The following is a 21,305-nucleotide window of genomic DNA, read 5'->3' on the forward strand; positions in this document are numbered from 1 at the left end:
CAAAAATACATCACAGTTATTTTCTCCATGAGTTTTATCATATTATCCAGCGTGCAGCATTAACATATTTATCTTAGCCAAAATAAATCTTTAGCCAAATCAAACAGGTCACGCAGTTTTGTACACATGAGCAAGGCTGTAAGAGATGTTTTAAATCAGAAGTGCACAGACTCTTTCTTCACTTCCATATAAAGCTAAAATGAAAATCTTAAGAGCCGTGTTTGGTCTCCTGATATCCACTACAGACCACTATGTATTAAAGTCATTGTAAACTCACTCGAATGCCCAAAACTAATAAAAACAATCCTTCATGGACAGATGAAACATTTTAATGTGACTGAGGTTTTGTGAGGAACTAAATAAAAATCTTAAAGTTTAAATATCTGGGTAACTAATGCATTTCTATGACATTAAATTAATATATAATGGGAAGTGCATGTTTATGTGATTTCTGATTATAAAAAATGTTCTCACAATTTTTAAACACCTTTTAAATGGTTTAACAAAAATGAATTTAAAAAAATCAAATATTCAGTGCAGTGAATATCAGCTAAATATAAAATATAAACCAAAGATGCTATTGTTAGCTAAAATCACATCTTTGTAAAAAAGAAATAAGTTATATATATATATATATATATATATATATATATATATATATATATATATATCAATAATTAAATAAAATATTAATTTCAATGTAGTGTCTCAAATAATATAAGCTAGATATAACATAAACCAGTGTTATTGTTAACTAAAACTAAATTAAATAATAATAATAGTAAAAATAAATTATTAAAATAATAAAATAAATGAATGAGATAAATATAAAATATAAACCAGCCTTGTTATTGTTAGTTAAACATTTAAAAGTTAGTTTTAAAAACTTCAAAATCAATAAATCTACTGTATTTTATATAAATTAAATGAAACACTTCGACTTAAAAACAAACAAAACTGAGAAATTGGATTTCTTTGGCAACTAACTGAAATAAAAATAAATTAAGGTTAAACATAAAAAAATGACAGAAACAACAAAATTACCAAAACTTCAAGTGAAATACAGAGAACAATTAAAATATAAAAATAAAATGTTCAAAATCGTGTATGTCACAATCTTTTTTTTATTATTATTAGGAAAGATTGTTATTGATGGCATTGACATCTGCAAGCTTCCACTCCAAACCCTGAGATCCCGTCTGTCAATCATTCTACAGGATCCAGTGCTGTTCAGCGGCTCCATTCGGTATAAACAAGCAAACATGCTCCCTCAAGCATACACACAGACAAAAAGTACATTTGTAGCTCACATGCACCTCACATGCACTCACTGAGGCTAAACTGACTCAAACAGACAAGACCAGGACCAAGACCAAACACTCACTTCCTGCCTGACATTTTAATCAGAGGTCCAGCATAAGCACAGATCATTTACAAAACACAGGGTCCCCCAGGATGTGAAAAAGGGGACGTTCCAATATATTGGCATTGCATAAATCTGCTGTTCTCGGAATAAGCTATACATTCTTATCTATTTAGTCTTTTTTTTCCTCTATATGTTTCTTTTCCAACAGTGTTAAGTATTTATTTTACTGGATGTTCAATATGTTCAACTTCTCACGGAGACTAAGTGTCATGTTTGTTTCTGAAGACAGTGAGCATATGGGGTTTGTTTAAAGAGGCCTCCAAGGGATAAGAAAGAAAATAAAACTGAACCACCATCACAAGTCATCTGGGAATGGTTTTGGGCAAGCTGTTGTCATGATGATGTTTATACAAAGCAGGCCTAATGGATGATTGGTCCCAGGAGACAGAGCGTACGAGTTATTAGTACAGCAAATCTTTCCTGATTTTAATTTTGGAAAATGTACAGCCATAAAAGAAAAAGCTGTAGCCAGAATCCATTTCCCAGTGTTTCAAAAACAGGTGTGAATACATAATATTCTCTTATGGTCAATGGGTGCTTTAACACTGTGACCCTTGAGTGTTTTTTTTTTTTTTATTAAGCGATAGTCCATCCGGATATTTTAATTCTGTCATATTTATTCAAGCTAATAATGTCCCACATCTTTCTTAAGTGGAACCAGAAAAGAGTTATTTTGAAGAATGTTCAAGCTGCTCTTTTCCATAAAACAAGCACTTGGTAAATGTTTTTTTTTTTCTTGGTCCAAATTACAATAACACAGTAATATTGTGAAATATTTTAAAATATTATTTATTTCTGTGAAGGCAAAGCTGATTTTCAGCAGCCATTACTCCAGTCTTCTTCGGTGTCACATGATCTTTCAGAAATCATTCTAATATGCTGATCTAGTATGCAAGAAACATTTGTATTGAAAACAGCTGCGCTACTTTACATTTTTGTGGAAACAATGATACCTTTTTTGCAAGATTCTTTGAATAGAAAGTTCAAAAGAACAACATTTATTTGAAATATTTATATATGAAACATTATTTTGTAACTTTATGAATATCTTTACGGTCAACTTTTGATCAATTTAATGCATCCCTGTTGAATAAAAGAAAAAAAAATCATTTTTGACACGAAGCTTTTAAAATACTGAATGTCAAAACGTCAGTTACTCGTGACAAAACAATCAATAACCATTGATTAATGAATATCAATATTGTTCCTTAAACAAAATTATCATATGACTTAAGGTGACTATTCAGAGGACTTGAATGTAGCACACGAGTCATATGAACAACTTTTATGATTCTTTTATGGTGCTTTTTTTTCAAATTATGGTGCTTGACATACCCATTCTCCTTTAACTTTCATTGTAAGACAGAGCAGAATGAACATTCTGCTAAACTTCTCCTTTCATTTTTTTTACTGGTTTTTAACAAGATGACGTTGAGAATTTTTTTGGTAAACTGAATGGCTGCTAATTCTTTGTGTGTGTGCTTTTGTTTACACATGTGCATTTTTAGGTTAAATCTTGACCCCGAGTGCACTTGCACTGATGACAGGCTTTGGGAAGCACTTGAAATTGCCCAGTTAAAGAATATGGTGAAAGCACTTCCAGGGGGATTGGGTAAGAATGATACTCTCCAACTGTTCAACCGTTATCCGGATTGGTTGGACACCATAATGTCAGTTACCTCATGATTTTGACTCCAAGTGGAAATTCTCTATTGCAATGAAATGCTGGAATTTTCTGACCTTTTAATGATAACCCGAAACATTCCATTTTATTTAAAAGTGATATTTTGTAAATCTGAACAGCTGTAAAGTATCATGCTGTACGTACTGTATGTCTTTCCCAAGACGCTGTGGTGACAGAAGGAGGGGAGAACTTCAGCGTGGGACAGAGACAGCTCTTCTGTCTTGCCCGGGCCTTTGTCCGCAAAAGCAGCATCCTAATTATGGATGAGGCGACAGCTTCTATAGACATGGCCACGGTACAACCACATCTGCATCTATGGAAGACCATTTCCATTCCATAAGAGAAAAATAATGACTTGGTAGATCATAACTATGACATAAAAGGTCGAAGTTATGAGATACTATGCCATAATTATGAGAGAAGTCGAAATTTTGAGATAAAATGTCAGATTTACAAAAATGTATGGAAAAAAAGCCATAATTACGACAAAGCTTTTGGATTTCTAATATTATTATGGCATGTCATCTCAACGTTTTTTGTCATAATTTTTTACATTAATTTCATAATTTTGACTTAGTATCTCGTAGTTTTTACTTTGAATCTCATAATTGTGACTTACTATATAATAATTTCAAACTTGGATGTCCTAATAATGTCTTCTTATCCCATAATTCTGAATTTACCAAAGATAAAATTTTCTTAGACATTTGCAATAGACAAATTTACATCTGTTACATTTTATATAATTTGCTAAACATTTATAAACAATATTCTCAACACATTTTACTTACATAATGTGATGTATTATATTGATTTGGTATTAAAATGACTTTTGTGGTCAATTCAACAGGAAAATATTCTTCAGAAAGTGGTGATGACTGCATTTGCTGATCGGACGGTCGTCACTATAGCAGTAAGTTACTATATGTAAACTTTTAGTGGGTCTAAATAACAACACCGGCACAGAAATACTCAAAACAATAGAGAAATAGATCTTTAAAGGTATAAAAGGACTTTTAACACGGTCCAGGCTTTGACATCTTCACTCCTTTCTCTGTTCTCATCTTTCTCCACCAATTCTGACAGCTGTCAATCAGTCACTAACAATCTCTTGGCATTAACACATTGGCTCTTAAGAATATTATTAGCTTGCAGCCACATTTGTACTGAAAACTGTCAATCAGAGCCACAGATACACAAAAATGGCGTTTCTGCCTCTGTTTGTGTCACTTAAATGCATCCAGTAAACTGCCACAGAACTTGACTGAGCTCTGAATAAATGCATGATCTCTGTCTGCTGCTCGGCTTGCTGCACTTTTTCACCCATTTTCCTCTCCTCACCCTCATCACGTTTTTTTCTTCTCTTCTTTCTCCTTCTTTTTCCACCTGTCTCTCTTACTGACACAGCACCTGGTTTCCTCCATCTTGGAGGCGGAGCAGGTGCTGGTGTTTGAATCTGGGACTCTGGTAGAAAGCGACAGTGCTCCTAACCTCTTGGCACAGGAGGACAGCCTCTTCAGCATCTTAGTCCGGACGCACAAGTAACTGTGCTTTGCATCCTCCCCTTGATGACTACGCCCTGGCACATTGGTTGGTAAACAAGAGCTTCCTATGTGTGCAACCTATTAGAGCACTTCAGCTCACAGTCACTAAACCTATTCTAAAGCCATCTGGCTGATTTGACTAGGGATTTTTATTTTTCAACATTTAGATTTTAGATTTCATCTGATCATCATTTTTTTCTCTCGTTTACTTGCATAGTCCTGTGGTTTGACAAATGAATACATTTTTTACATACAAATAGCCACAGTAAAGGTGTTGTGAGACTGTTTTTTAGAACATGACATAAAATTCCCTTACCTGACCAGGTGTCCTAAGAAAACAGACTCTGTCCTTGTCACAGCACTATATATATAAACATTCCCGACAGCTAAGGTGATGCTTTAATAGAAATAGGTTTGATTGTGCCCTTTTTCCACAGCATCGTGTCCACACTATCCTGACAGCTGACCTAGTTATTGTGATGAAGCGAGGAAGCATCATGGAGTATGGAACACCTGAGATTCTCATGGAACAAGAGGACGGCTTATTTGCATCCTTCGTCAAAGCCGACATGTAGACTCACTCATCTACGTTACCACATTGGTTTATACCACTTAAGGCCTTATATAAAAAAAGACAGCCATTTTTGGCAGTTGAATCAGAAAGGACTGGACTAAACACAGACTCTGAACTGTCATTGTTTTATATGAACACTAAGTACAGTATTATACTGTATTATAAATTGTATTTTTTAGCATTTTGTTGCTCTTTTTCTAAGTTGATGATGCTTGTACTCTGAAGTGCATAAGCAATACGCATTTATCTACTGTGTTTTGATTAGTACCAACACTGTACAGAGCATGTCTGTCTGGCTGAGGCCTGACACTCTTGTCTGTCTGTCTGAAGTGCATTGCTGATACAGATTTAGGGAAGAAGGACAAATATAGCTGGCTCCCCAAAGCCTGCACCCTCACATGCCTGTGATGCACTCTTGACAGAATCGATAGCCCACGCTTTCTGGGAGTCCTGCAATGTCCACCAGATAAACCTTAATGTGTTCTTAATACCCTAAATACAAAACTGATTGTATTTTATACTTTGTACAGTATTCCTCTATGCTTATTACTTAATCAAATATGTATGTATTAATCTATACACTCCACATACATAGCCTATATTATGTAAAAAAAATTAAATAAAAACATTAATTTTGGATGCAATTATCAGATTTGAAAGCCCTAATATACACACCATAAAATGTTTACATTATATTTTTATGCATAGGCTACTTTAAGAAAATAGGCCTACAGCTTTTCAAATACACTACAAGTTAAAAATAATTTCAAACCATGTGATTTTTCTCTCTGACGTTTTATTATGGGGATGTCAAAACGAGTCTGCTGTCTTTGTACAGCCAGTCGATATATTGTACACATAACGTCCTTTGTTTCTCTCCCCAGTCTGTACCCTCAACTCATTTTTACCTTTTAACCTTCAGCTTTCTTTATCTGATCGCTTTGTTTTCTGGAAGTAACAAGCAAATATGACCTAAACAAAATTATGTTGTAAGTGACTCTTTGTCCCTGCAGTAAAATTATGCATTGCATTGGTAATCTTTCCGTTCACTGCATGCTGACTGTGCGGGCTGGAGATCTGATTAATATTTGCAGTAAGCTGTGATGTCACACTTGAGCAGTTATATTCTTCAAACAAGATTAAACTTCGTTGCGAGCCAACAGCAGCAACGTTTAAAGTGTTTCTGTAATTACTGCTAAGCTCAGGTATATGCGTGTTAGTAATGATGGACTGACAGTTTTATTTGTACATATGTAATTAATATGGCATTTGTACCATAAGCATTATGGTGTATTTTCACACAAGAATTGAAAATAAAAAGTTTGCTTATCTCTGTTGATTGCTTTGGCATCTGCCTATAGTAGGCTATTCAGCGAAACATGTAAACAATATACGAAATAACAGTAAAACAATTCTAAAAATGAAAACTGTTTATTAAACGCAAAAAAATTAAAGAAAAAACTACATTTGACTTTTGCATTACTTCAAAGTCCCTTGGGTAGAAAAAAAAAATAGTTCGCTACACAGCAATCCCTTCTGTTCACATTTAGACTAATTCATGTAAATCGATGCCAAGGACTTCCAAATATGGTGCTATCTGGCCTCGCTCCTATATTTCCATACACAGAACCCCATTTTAATGTGAGAAACATATTAATTGTGATATAATAAAGATAACAAATAAATAGTTGACTTTTAAATTGTGGAAACATAGCTACCGAAGCCAAAGCAAATATCTGGATAATGTTTACTTTATATTAAGTTGACAGCGTATTTTTATCTTACTCTCTTTTAGGATAAAGTTAGATATATAAACATATCAGTGCAGATTTATTTGTACAGCACTTTTCATATATCATTTCGAAGCATTTTTGCGGAAAACGTTGCCTTAGTGAGCAGCTAAAGACAACAGTGAGGAGAAACTCCTTACACAACTATTCTTAACTTATTCTTAAGTGTGTATGTCTCATAGAGGAAATTATTATTATTTAGTTTATATATATATATATATATATATATATATATATATATTAGGGGTGTAACGGTTCACAAAATTCACGGTTCGGTTCGATACGATACACTGATGTCACGGTTCGGTTCGGTACGGTTCGGTACGTTTTAGATACAGCAAAATGTAAAAACATCTCAACTTTTCAGAATGCCGCAAGCACACCGCGTGTCATGTGACAAGAACTAACCAATCAGCTTCATCCTTTCCCGTAACAACGCTGAAAGCTCAGCCAAGATGAAGGAACAGCTGATCATAGTTGTATATGGATTACAATTTTGAAAGAAATTTAGTAGCAGAGCTAGCCTACTGCAAGCGATTTTTAGAGCTGCAAATCCATTTATCCTTTGCTGAAAATTCAGCGTCTTCATGGAGAGAGCACGTCATTGTTGCTTAGCAAAGACAGACGCCTCAGGGGCGCTTCTGCCCGAGCGCTTTGGAAAGGAGGAGAAAGACGCGCTTTTTAGTCGCGATATGTGAACGGCCCCTAAGGCGCTCGCTCACTCAGCACGCGCTGAAGGCTCGATGCAAAATGTCTAATGCATTTAACAGACCAGAAATAGAAGATCATCCAATAACCAACAGGTCTGGTGTTTGGGTGCACTTTGGATTCCTTGTAAGCTATAATGGTGATGATAGAATGAATGGTAAATAGTAAGGTCTCATATCCGCGGCTATAATGTAAATGTAATGTAAATGTACCAATCGACGTGGAGATGTCTTTTGCCCTGTTTGAGTCAGTTGGAAATGTCGGTCTAAATGCCACGGGGGTTGTTTGTTGCGTGTATGTTTCTCCTTTTTTTCGTCTTTTCCCAGATACTGACACACTAAGGTGATGTCGGCGTAAATGAGTTGACATGTTTCAAGTATTCCCGCTGGTGTTTTTTATTAATTTTTTTGTATTCCCGCTGGTGTACCCAGGAGATGCGACATACCGTTGTTGTTTTTATCCACCTCTCTCTTGCCATCACCATTATAGCTTACAGGGAATCCAAAGTGCACCCAAACACCAGACCTGTTGGTTATTGGAGGATCTTCTTTTTCTGGTCTGTTAAACGCATTGGCTATTTTGCAACGAGCCTTCAGCGCGTACTGAGTGAACGAATGCCTGACTGAGTAAACATTGCAGTTGGTGTTTTTTTCTTCTTCGGGGGTGTCAGGGGCGTTGCCTGTTATGTCGTTTGGGTTATTGGGCTACCTTGTTGAATGCATATCATTATATTTCACTTTCTTTTTTTTTCAAATATAATTCATTAGTCCAACGAACCGTTCGGTACATAATGCGTACCGCGTACCGAACCGAAAGCCTCGTACCGAACGGTTCAATACGAATACACGTATCGTTACACCCCTAATATATATATATATATATATATATATATATATATATATATATATATATATATATATATATATATATATATATATATATATATATATATATATATATATAAACAATTGAAATATTTGGGTTTATTACTAGGCTATTATTTTATTGTAAAAAAAAAAAGTGGCTGGCAGTAAAAGAAAACATTCACAATTAATCTTATAATTTTACTGTCTTCAGAAAGCAGGAAACAAAAATATATGTATTCCATAAATATGTTGAATATTTAATCTTAACATAAAAGTATACAAAGTTACCGGTTACATAAAATATAGCCTGTTTTACAATTTAAAAAATAAGATAAAATAAATTTTCGTATAGTGTTACTAGCGCCCTCTTGCGACCCTCGGGTCTCCGGACCCCAGTTTGAAAACCCTTGCACTATTACAATAACTCATTACATTACACTATCACAGATACAGACATTGTTTTATTTTTTAAATTTTTTTCCCTCCATTTAAAATTTTCAAACTTGCAAACTTGCTGACCTGCAATTATTTTGCGACTGGCAGTTATCTTAAGATATCATATTTTCTCAATTTTTAAGCCGTAAAATAAGGCCAGATTTAGTTAGATATTTTAAAGTAAAGTAGTTTTAGATTCTTCTCTCCAGGGTGAATGTTTCTCAGAAACAGCAGGACAGTGATGTACCGCCCATATGTGTAAGTCCTGTAAGAGCGCAGCACAATCATCATAAAGATACTTTTTTGAAGCCTTTACGCGGTGAGTGCGTTCATTATTAATCTGGTATTTACTGTATAAACTGACACAAGAACCCGGGTTAACGTCTGATAGATGGAAAATAACTTTCCTAACTTTAGTTTATGCTAGCCGAGCAGATCGAGTTAGATGGCAGATGCAGGATGGTTATTGAACTGGAGCTGCGCTTTTGAATGGAGAGCCTTTTTCCCTGACCGTTCGCAGTGACGTGCTCAAATAATGCTGCCGCGTAGAAGCATCATTCCCGAAGAGTTCGCGTTCTCCCCGGCGCTCCTGTCGCCGATTCACCGCAGACCCGTGTTCAGGGACCGCGTGAACAAAGCGCGCTTCATCGCCAAGAGCGGCGCGTGCAACTTGTCGCACAAGAACATCCGCGAGCAGGGCAGATTCCTGCAGGACGTGGTCACTACTTTGGTGGATCTCAAATGGCGTTTCACCCTTGTCATTTTCTCCATGACGTTCCTGTGCAGCTGGCTGCTGTTCGGTATGTTCTGGTGGCTAGTGGCCTTTGCGCACGGGGATCTGGACCCTAACCGTAAAATTGGCGTAGAGCAGTGTGTCACTAATGTCAAGTGAGTGTGCTTAAATCGTTAGTTATGGTAAAAATGCGAAGCATGACATGAGAAGAATCTGTCTTGAATTCATTGTTTTGTGCATGGAGACTAATAATTTTCAAACATTAGTTGCTAAATTTATTTTTAATAAACTGTCCAAATATTTATGCCTTGTTATATTGGCAAACTAATTACTGAAATAAGATATATTTTAATTTAATTCCAGTATGTCTGGTAAGTAAAATAAACTCGTCAGTGAGATGAGATTATTAATCATTATATAAATGTGTGTGTGTGTGTGTATGCATCTCCCAATTTCCCACAAATGTATATTAAAAATCACTAAAACTTTGACATTACATTTTTTTTTACTTATGGAAAAATATTTAGTGATCAGAAAATGTTTAATTGAAAAAAAAAACAGAAGAATAATTTAAAAATCATTATAGAAATTTCATTTTTGTGGATATTATTATACAAATTACTTGGCTGTTCTATTCCCATTATTTTAATAGTTCTAGAAGCCTGCAACTGTTTGTTTGTTTTCTTTTGATCTTTTCCAGCTCTTTCACCTCTGCCTTCCTCTTCTCCATCGAGGTGCAGGTGACGATAGGATTTGGTGGGCGTATGATAACAGAGCAGTGTCCTACAGCCATCATGTTGCTCATATTACAGAACATCATCGGCCTAATAATTAACGCTGTCATGTTGGGCTGCATCTTCATGAAAACTGCCCAGTCCCATCGGCGCGCCGAGACCCTCATCTTCAGCCGCCATGCTGTCATCGCCGTGCGTAACAACCGCCTGTGCCTCATGATCCGGGTGGGTGATCTGCGTAAAAGCATGATCATCAACGCGGTTGTGCACCTCCAAGTGGTCCGGAAGACTACTACTCCAGAGGGCGAAGTCATACCCATCCACCAGATCGACGTCCAAACAGAGAGTGCAGTTGCCAGCAACAGCATCTTCCTGTTGGCGCCCCTGATCATATGTCACGTCATCGATAAGGACAGTCCACTGTACGATCTCTCAGCGATGGAGCTGCAGTGTAACGATCTGGAAGTCATTGTGATTCTGGAAGGTGTGGTGGAGACCACGGGCATCTCCACTCAAGCGCGCACCTCGTACGTGACTGAGGAGATCCTGTGGGGCCACAGATTTGTATCTATAGTGAACGAGGAAGAGGGGGTGTACTCGGTGGACTACTCAAAGTTCGGAAACACAGTCAAAGTGGCCACCCCACGCTGCAGCGCCCGCGAGCTGGACGAGAAGCCCTCTATCCTGATCCAGACACTCCAGAAGAGTGAGCTGTCACAACAGAACTCTTTACGCAAGAGGAACTCCATGCGCCGAAACAACTCTATGCGTAAGAGCAACTCCATGCGGTGCAACAATTCCACACTTGCCGTGCCCAAAGTGCAGTTCTTCACTCCTGAGGGTGGACCAAATCTAGCAGTCACATGACAAAAGGACAGCTTAGTGATTTGCACCAATCTTTCTTTAAGTCATTGTCTTTCTCTAGGTCCTTGACAAGCGCTTTCATTCTTTTTATCATTCCCAACTCTGGCCCACAAGATCCACTTTTCTGCAGAGTTTAGCTCCAGCAGTAATAAAATGCACCAGAACAAGCTATTTGGTGGACTAATGAAAGTTTGGGAACATGGTTAAGGTGGCCACCCCGTGCTGAACTGGCCACAAGCTGGACAAGGACCCTCCATCCTGATCCAGACGCTCAAGAAAAGTAAGTTGTTGCACCACAACTCTTTGCACAAGATTAACTTCATGTGCCAGATAACTCTGTGTGCAAGGGCAACTCTATGCACCGCAACAATTCCACTCTTGCTTTGCCCAGAGTGTAGCTCCTCATCTCTGAGAATGGACCAAACCTTGCAAGCACATGTCTTTCTCTAAGTCCTTGTCAAGCTCTTTCACTATTTTTATCATTCCCATTCTGGGCATACTGGGCCCTTGAAATAAAAAAATTTCTGAGTTTAGCGCCAACCTTAATAAAACACAGTTTTTAGGATTACTAGGCCCTGTCCCAAATGAGACCCTAAGCCCTTGTGGTCTTCTCCTTAGACCACTCAGCAGAAGTGTGCATCGAGAGTGCATAGTGCAGCAAAGGGTGCACTAGCGAGCAATCTTCTGAAAAATTAAATAATCAATGGGACACCCTAAAGCAGTTTTTTCCCAACCCTGTTCCTGGAGGCACACCAGCAGTACACATTTTGGATGTCTCCCTTATCTGACCCATCCATTTCAGGTCTTGGAGTCTTATCTCAACCAGTGAACTGATGAGTTGATTCGGGTGTTTGATTAGGTAGAGTTCAAAAACATAGTGTTGGTATGTCTCCAGGGACAGGATTGGGAAACAAGTTCATAAGAAGTTTGCCACTTGGGACAGGGCCTTGATTCTGATTGGTTTCCTGTATGACTGTTGATCAAGTAAAGTCACCTTTATTTCTATACTTCTCTATACAATACAGATTATGTCAAACCAGCTTTACAGTGTTAAATAGGAAAATAGTGTGTCAAAAACGCAAGAGGACAACAGTAAAGTAAATTTTTCAGTTCATCACTGATTCAAGAGCAACAGTGGCATGGAACCCAAACTCCATCTGTGACAGAAATGGAGAAACCAGGCTCAAATAATGATCTTCAAATAATGTGTCATTCCTGAGAGCTCCACAAATAATTAGACACATTAGTCAACATGAAACAGAAATTTCCTATCTGGCTTCTAAAAGCATATTACAGATTGTACTGTGAACAATTCTTCTTACTTTCTTTTTGTAATTTTAAAATGTCATGACTGAACATTAGACTCACCTCTGGTGATGTATGCAAGTTGTTGTTTTTTTACATAACACTTGGATTTTCTTTTCTTTTTTATATCAAAAGAACCTTTTTCTTCTATAATGAACATTTTGTGGAATGGAATGTCTTTTGTGGATATTAAGTTTTTCATGTAACCATCAATGCCAATAAAGAAACTTTATTTTTAAGTGTACTTCTGTTTCAGCACGACAATGACAATGTTTCACATTTAAATAAACAACATTTATTTTTTCATTTGATCTGAAATAAAAGGTATATGTGTTCAATAAAGCTCTGGGACTTTTATTTCAATTTACTCTATAAATGAAACCATATGCATTGACTAGGTTAAAGCTTAAATGATACTAGAAAAAAAATAAGAAGCAAATAAAAATCATTAATTGTGATTGTGATGCTGGTGAAGTGCTCGTGTCGACCTCTGGTGGAGATCTGGAGAAATTGCATGTGTTGGCGACCTCTGATGGTTTGTTTTGCAACTACAGACGTAGACGTAAGCAGTAAACTTTCCTCCAAGCTTCATTGCGACTAGCAAGAACATCTACGTTTATTATCTGAGCGTCTGGCAGGTAAACGTCACACGATTGTTGATGTAAATTGCATTCGTTTTTAAGTATGCGCGTGTTGTGTATGTATGTGCTGTGTTATATTTAAGAACGGGCTAACTTAGTCAACCGTTTAGTGAACATGGTGAATGGCCCGAAAGTTAGTCCTGTGAACCATTTAAAGAAGTTATTACATTCCGAATAATATTGTTAGAACAATTCCACGATATGACGACACATACAGCTACGTTTATAGACCGAGTTTTATATTGTGCAACATGTCAAAAAGGTAACGTGATGTTCCAGTGACAAGCTAAGTTACTGAATCATGAGCTGCACCAACTCGAATGATAATTTGTCAATTTTACTGGCGAGTGTGTTTAATTCGTATTTTAATGCGTATTATTTATTATATTGTAAACGTAGCCCACATATTTACACTTTTAATCAAACACAATTAAATATAGTCAAGTGGAGATCATTATTTTTAAATAAATACCGCCCTCTGGTGCCCACTTGCAGTTCTGGCATCCACTTGTAGTTCTGGCATTGATAGCATGCTGCACACAATAGATGTGAAAAAGAAACAAGGACTCACTGCATAGCACTGCCACTAACTGCAAAAAATTAATTTATTTGCGTATGCGTCTTTTTAAATATATAATATGACACTTCTAAAGTATTTGTGGCACTTTGTTCTTAGTATACTTGAAAACGGCTGCATATCCCAGCATGCACTGCGCGGGGTAAAACAGTAGTCTTTATTTCTGTTTAAAACGTGCATAAAAACGCTTGTTTTTCACGACGTATGTCTACTGTAGCATTTCGATTGCATATACACATTCGCAGCCATACTATATGTGGGAGTGGGAATAGTTAAGTACGCTCACCATCGATGAAACTGGTGTGTTGTTTGGTGACTCCCCCTCTCTGTTCTAAGCATCGTTAGCTTTGCGCAGTGGCAGTATCGTAGCCCATGAGGTTTATCCGAGGCGCGATTATTGCTAATTGAAAACTTTACCCAATACCCCGCCGTGACGACTTGAAATATAGTCGGCACTGGCAATTTTTGACGGTCTTTACGGAGACTGATTTTACGGTGAAAAATAGATTCAATATATACATTATAAACATGGAGCTCATATATTTGTTCATTGGATGGTAGTATATCACTATTTAAACACGAAAATTATAAATTGTTATTTATAGTTTGAGTTGTGAATTAATAAACAAATTCTACGATTTAACTGAAATTGATTTATTATTAATTAAAGTTCTTCAGGACTATTATTAACTTCGAGTGATATCCACTCTTTTCAACTCAATTATTATTGTGATTAATTTGAATAATGATTGTAGAACATCTGCTTATTAATTTTTTTAAATATAAATTAACGAGGATGGATATGATAAATGACGTGAAGTAAAGAATATAATGGACTGCAGCAGGAGTGAACAGGGAATTAAATATTTGATTTGCTTTCTGACTAAAACGGGACTCGTGACAAGGATATGATGACTAAAGTATATGGGAAATAACTAGAACCAGAAGATGGCAGCAATGCAACGTTAAGGATATGCAAGCTTGCGTTAGAAGACAAGGAAGAGGAAGCCAGGTGGTAGCTGTTTTGACTTGACGAGACGAGGTTGGAGTGAGAACGGCGAAACAAACGTGTTTGCTTGAGGAACTTCAGCAGCGTCAACGTTTAGCGTGCTAACATTTCTGACAGATCTTTAGGACTTCACATAGAATGACAAAGTCTCATCGACTGTTCGTTCTTTAATGAAGAGAAGACAAGGAGCTATATTGAAAGAGATGGGAAAACACGGCAAAGCAGTGATAGCAGCGGCGGGTAGGCAATCTGTGCTGTGAATGGGCCAGAATGGGGAGAATCTGGTGAAACCGAGAGTGAAGATCATATGGAGTTTAATCAGGAAATTAATAGACAAGTAGATAAACGGGGAAGCGCGACTGTAAAAGTGGGGTCAAAGAAAGTTAAAAGATGATATGGAGGGGGGATGATGCTGAGTTAAAGGTAATACTTCGATTTAGTGAAGAAAAGGGAGTAGGCTACATGACATGAGTCCATGACATGAGTCCAGTGAAGTTGACTACAATATTGAAAAATCAGATTGGAGATGTCAAGATGGCTAAAGTTTTGAGAGATGGGAATTTACTAATGATGTGTATGAATGAATAACAAAGAGAAAGGGTGTGTAGAATGAAAGAGGTAGGAAGACATAAAGTGATGAGTGTGAGTCGTGTGGAGAAGAGATACATGCATAAAAATACATAAAGGGAAGGGCAACTGGGCAGAGATAGTGGATGACAGACTAAGGTCTGTATATAAATCTTTTATAGCAGTATTCACAGATGGATCAAAGGATCCTAAGAGTTGTCTTACTGGTTTTGCATTCACTATTCCAGAGTTGAAGATAAGTATTAAAGAACGAACTTCTGATCATCTAACAGTGTTTACGGTTGAGTTAGCTATTTTAACGGCATTGCAGGGGATTGAACAAAATAAAATTGGCAAGGTTGTGATATGTTCAGATAGTTTATCTTCATTGATGTCTCTACAGTCTTTATCATCTAATAACAGACTTGATATTGTATATGAAATGTATGAAATTATGTTCAGACTTCAGCATATAAAAACAGAAATCAGAATTATGTGGCTTCCAGCTCGTAGGGGGATTGAGGGGAATGAGGCTGCAGACGCTTTGGCTAAACAAGCTCTGAAACATCTGAAACAACTGTATTAATTTATTCATTGGTTTCCTTAATGTTATAAAGGGAGGTGATCGAATGGGACTTCAGTCAGTAATTGGCTGCACTCTATGGCTGTAAGGTGATGTGTTCTGCTCATGTTTTTTGCAGTATTTGGGTGTCCACTGATCATGATGAGATTGAGAGAGTGGCCCGGGCTTTGGGTGCTAAAGTGCATAGGAGGAGTCCAGAGGTATCCAAAGACTCCACAAGCTCACTGGAGACCATACAGGAGTTCATCAGACATCACCCAGGTTGGAAAAGATGCTTTTTTGCAGTCACATCCCATTGCATGAGTTAGTTCTTTATAAGGGGGTGACTGCAGCTTGTAAAACAACAGTGTCCACTCATCCACCTACTTCTGCTTTTGTAAAACAAACATAGAAACAGGTAAGAAGCCACGTAAACCAAGTTCTGTCATGCCATTGTATACAAGGAGAGTTTCACCAGTCATCTCTTTATTTGAGAAAAACAGACTCTGCAGTTGACAAATATTCATTCAATGATGCACAGGAATGTTTATAATAACCTTTGTGATATTTATCAGGGAAGTAATGTTTTTTTTTTTTTTTAAATATGGTTCTGATGAAATATATTTATTCCCCTGTAACAAAGAACCTGAGAGAGACACACACAGCTTGTTGCAAGCTTCAAAACCTTGCTAGATTAAGTCTCTTTCTAAAATCTGTAGAGAAAAGGTGAATGTTTTCAATGTCTCTGGTCTGGAGTGTAAAAAAAAATTGTAAATGCTGTTCACTACAAAATATATATGTAATTTCAAAGTTGTAAATAAAACAGAAATTAGCATGCATATTGCAGGAAAATACTATTTCAGTTTTTCTATTACATTTAATTCAAAGTATTACTTGCACTAATATTTAATTGCTAATATTTTCACAATAAAAGTTGGTGTAGCACAGAAATTGAAATTGGCTATGAGTAGGACATAATAAAAGCAGAGTGGTTACCGTTAATGTAATGTTCTTGCACAGGTTTTGACGTCATCTGTAACATTCAGGCCACGTCTCCTTGTCTGCACCCTCGGCATCTTAAAGAGGCTTTGGAGTACATCACCAAAGGAGGGTGTGATTCTGTCTTCTCTGTGGTCCGGCGACATAATTTCCGATGGAAAGAAGTAGAGAAAGGTTTGTTGAAGTGCATTCTGTAAATGTTTGGTTTATGAAATATACTGTTACATGTACACATTCAGAAGTACATTGGGGAAGTCTTGGCCTAATGGTTAGAGAGTCGGACTCGCAATCAAAGGGTTGTGAGTTCGAGTCTCGGGCCGGCAGGAATTGTAGGTGGGGGGAGTGCATGTACAGTTCTCTCTCCACCTTCAATACCACGACTTAGGTGCCCTTGAGCAAGGCACCGAACCCCCAACTGAAATGGCTGCCCACTGCCCAATGGTGTGTGTGTTCACTGCTGTGTGTGCGCACTTTGGATGGGTTAAAATTCAGAGCACGAATTCTGAGTATGGGTCACCATACTTGGCCGTATGTCACGTCACTTTCTTTCTTTTTCTAAAAAGAACGCTTGTGAATAAAGCCTTAAACTAGTTTTGGACTACTTTTCAAAAGTTTGGTGTCAGTAAGATGTTTTTTATTAACACTTTCATAAGAGATTTTGTAGTTTAGGTATAATCCATTGCATGTTGGAGACTCTAATCTTTTATTTATATTACAGAAGCTCAGTGTACTAAGGCACTGAACCTGAACCCAGCTCGGAGGCCGCGGCGGCAGGACTGGGCAGGAGAACTGTGTGAAAATGGCTCTTTTTACTTTGCTACCAAAGAATTAGAAAAGGGGCTCCTTCAGGTAATATTTGGGGATTTGAAATGAGTAGCATTAAGGTCATCATTACTCATCCTCCATATCCTCAGTGAATCTCTTAATATTTTGGCATGACTGTGATTTTGTTTTCCATTTGACAGGGTGGAAAAATGAAGTACTATGAAATGGATCCTGAATACAGTGTGGATATTGATGTTGACATAGACTGGCCTATAGCTGAACAGAGAGTACTAAGGTCAAGAAACAAGAGTCTCCAAGCAACTTTGTTAGTGCAAAGAGTACAAAGTCTGAATTTAAGCAAACTGTGTGTGGGTGTGTATGTTTGATACAGGTATGGTTACTTCGGAAAGGACAAACCGGAAGTTATGAGGCTTCAGCTGTGTAATGTGTCCGGATGTTCACTGACCTAAATCTCCGCAAATGAAGAGGAGGTGTTGTCCATCAATACCAGAGACCAGGCCGGCATCAGTATGCTGAAGAAAGAGCAAGTGAAGGTGATTCTGGCTTGATTTGCAACCTTGTGTGACCCACCCCCGACCTCAGCCAACCCCCACACAAACAATGCACCATCGCTCTTTTGTCTTTACCCCTTCGTATCCCATCATGCAACTGGGAGCCCTCTTCTTTTTGTCTTTTAATTCAATATAACTTGGGTATAAAATCCACAAGTTGTCATTTCTATTTTTAAAACTGACGGTTTTAACAGTTTAAGTTTAGAGTTGTGCAGTTTGATAATTTTGGGTGAGTTCTAATGTTCCCACCATTGATGATCACAGGGGCTCAGATGGACATATACTCAGATGTCTCCTTTAGCCTGTTATCTTTGCGCAGTGGCAGTATCGTAGCCTATGAGGTTTATCCGAGGCGCGATTATTGCTAATTGAAAACTTTACCCAATACCCCGCCGTGACGACTTGAAATATAGTCGGCACTGGCAATTTTTGACAGTCTTCACGGAGACTGATCTTTCAGTTTAAAAAAAGAAATGAGCATTAAGTTAATAATTGAGTTTAAAAGATCTGTTAGGTTCTATTCATCTTTAAGCTGTTCCAAAACTTTACAATTTTCTTTCCTCTGATAAACACTCATTTAAAAAATATTACTTCCTAAATATACACCCCCCCCCCCCCCCCCCCCCGCATTTCCTTTAGGTTATTTTGATTGAAAAAGACACCATAACAAAAGCCTTAACAGACAAACTATCAGAGAGAATGGGCTGTCCACAGGAAGTGGATGAAGAAACTGAAGAAGGTGCAGGAACTCCTGGAGAAAGAAGGAATGGTGTTGAAAGAGGAAGCATATTTAGGTGAGACAGGAGCTCTATGGGGTTTTTTTTTTTCAGTTACATTAGCCAAATGCCATGATCAGTAAAACATGGTGTGTCTCTGCAAAGTTGTTGTTGCTAATACAGATTTAAGAGATTGTACCTCAATATTAATTACAAATACTAAAACCTGTTACTTTATAAGCCTTTTATCTGGTAATTTTGATCATGTTATCATGATCTTTCATTAGATTCAAAATTACTATTAAAAATGGCATCTGTGTTTTAGGAAATGATGAGGCAGATGTAAAAAGCGTGGAACTGGCAGGGTCGAGTGGTGAACCCATGGATCCCCCAACAGTGCCAGTCAACCAATTCCAAATAAATCTGCCGCAAGTCAGGGAGCCGTAAGACAGTTCAACGAACACATCCTGCTCCTGAAAAAGAAGTCTCAGATGAAGCACAGGGTGACTGCAAGGTCTTAAGAAGCATTAAAAGTTGATAAATCAGTGTTGTTCAAATAAACTATTCCTTTAAATCAAAAACGAAAAGCAGAATGTATCAAGTACGCCCGGCTGCAGCCTGCAGATCGAGGTGGGGCTGCACCTGAAGCCCCGCCCCATACATACTTTGATCGAACTCTGATTGGTTCGATCGTCTTTCAAAGACTTACATGATAGGAAATGTTTGCGTAGTTGGTGTAGGACGGAGAATGCTATTTTAAAATCTGAAAACGCTGTACAGTTTTACAAAGCCTTTACTATAATGCAGTTTATATTGTTAACTTGACTCACTATGTCTGATTTATTGAATCAAGAGATGTTAGCTGCTGCAAGTTTACTCTTCTTGACCAGATTAATTCACAAATGAATAATTGGGACATTCTAAAAAATGTTTACTGAGTTTGGTCTTTTTAAAACCAGTTTTAATGCATGTGTTTTACGTGTTTTAGTCTTAATGGTTTTCTATGGGAGGAAAACGCTTAACACGTAATTAAACACATTGCATTCTTATTCTGGACTCATCTGCCTGTCAGTGAATAGAATGCTTTATTATTAATTTGTTTACTGAGTTTGGTCTTTTAAAAACACTGTTTTAATGCATTAAGCCACATTAAACGTAGAATGTCCCGCATCATTCCAGCTGATTGAAAAGAATCGGCTCAATGGTCACAAAATGGATATCGGAGAAGATACCAATTTAATATAAATAGATGATACTTTATAAAGTTTATCTCAATATTTGACAGTGGCTGTGAGACTGCACTAAAATAAGAGCACAATTATCATGAAATTGTGTTCGTTACTATAGCAATGGTTTACAGGTATGTCCTTTCAGAATCATCACTGGCTGATGATTTTATCGATTTCTTCAATTTCAAATAACGAGGAGCAGCATATTTTCCTGAAATAAAGGGGAGAAAAAGTCTCTGTTTTGCAATGTAGTAAAGAAAATTAAAAGTTTCATAAAAATTGAATTGGCAGACACATTAGAATATTGCAGTGCCATTTATCAACTGCATGACAGAAAATTATATGTAACAATAATGGTCTTGTCATGCTATATAAATTGAAACAGTAATGATACACCCCTTTCATTTACCTTTCTCATACTCTGATGATATGAAATAATCAAATTTTCTAAATTTATTTAATTCATAATTCATTCTTCTATCTGAAGACCTGATCGTCTTACTGTGGATAATCAACCCAATTAATAATTAATTTACTATATTCGTATGTTAGCCTAAAGATCAGCTTAATTTAACAAAACAATCATTTCAGGGACATGGCGAGTTACAGGCTAATGTTTTTTTCTTCTTCTTTTGAGCATTATGAAGGCTATATAAAACTGCATTCTCCGTCCAACACCAACTACGCACACATTTCCTATCATGTAAGTCTATGAAAGACGATTGAACCAATCAGAGTAGGTAAGGGGCGGGGCTGCACGTGCAACCCCGCCTCGATCTGCAGACTGCAGCCGGGTGCTTCTCGAATGTCTTGGGAGGTAGGTTGTGGTCTCCAAAATATACACTAGAGGGCAGCCTTGTAAAAAAAAAAAAAAAAAAAAATCACTCCGTTACCAGCCTCATTTAAAATTCAACAGAAAAATAAAGCCGCTAAAATTATACAATGTCAACAAAAAATAAGTCCACATGAGTCTTAATTCTACTAAACAAATTGCTCATATTATTT

At 37.2% G+C, this 21,305-nt stretch overlaps 2 protein-coding genes, 2 non-coding genes and 1 pseudogene across 4 annotated transcripts in view; all 5 read left to right on the top strand.

The window, feature by feature from the left end:
• LOC113047826 (ATP-binding cassette sub-family C member 9-like) overlaps positions 1-5,843 on the top strand; it is a 32,680-nt gene extending 26,837 nt beyond the window's left edge. The window contains exons 36-40 of the mRNA XM_026209150.1: positions 1,138-1,246; positions 2,935-3,038; positions 3,272-3,405; positions 3,961-4,023; positions 5,092-5,843. Of these exons, the coding sequence (XP_026064935.1) occupies positions 1,138-1,246; positions 2,935-3,038; positions 3,272-3,405; positions 3,961-4,023; positions 5,092-5,229 (548 nt within the window). The 3' untranslated portion in view covers positions 5,230-5,843. The remainder of the gene's footprint in view (positions 1-1,137; positions 1,247-2,934; positions 3,039-3,271; positions 3,406-3,960; positions 4,024-5,091) is intronic.
• A 3,677-nt stretch (positions 5,844-9,520) lies between these two features.
• LOC113047827 (ATP-sensitive inward rectifier potassium channel 8-like) lies at positions 9,521-12,966 on the top strand. The gene is made up of 2 exons (XM_026209151.1): positions 9,521-9,915; positions 10,461-12,966. Exons 1-2 carry the CDS (start codon positions 9,563-9,565, stop codon positions 11,359-11,361), a joined length of 1,254 nt encoding a protein of 417 aa, XP_026064936.1. The 5' UTR covers positions 9,521-9,562; the 3' UTR covers positions 11,362-12,966.
• Positions 12,967-14,224: 1,258 nt separating this feature from the next.
• Positions 14,225-14,365, top strand: LOC113048686 (U4 spliceosomal RNA). The gene has a single exon (XR_003276528.1). It is a non-coding gene; the product is annotated as a U4 spliceosomal RNA (small nuclear RNA).
• A 1,431-nt stretch (positions 14,366-15,796) lies between these two features.
• LOC113047828 (N-acylneuraminate cytidylyltransferase A-like) lies at positions 15,797-19,379 on the top strand (annotated as a pseudogene).
• Positions 18,663-18,803, top strand: LOC113048682 (U4 spliceosomal RNA). The gene has a single exon (XR_003276525.1). It is a non-coding gene; the product is annotated as a U4 spliceosomal RNA (small nuclear RNA).
• Positions 19,380-21,305: the final 1,926 nt, after the last annotated feature.

Source organism: Carassius auratus, chromosome 29, assembly GCF_003368295.1.
Source record: "Carassius auratus strain Wakin chromosome 29, ASM336829v1, whole genome shotgun sequence".
NCBI lineage: Eukaryota > Metazoa > Chordata > Actinopteri > Cypriniformes > Cyprinidae > Carassius > Carassius auratus.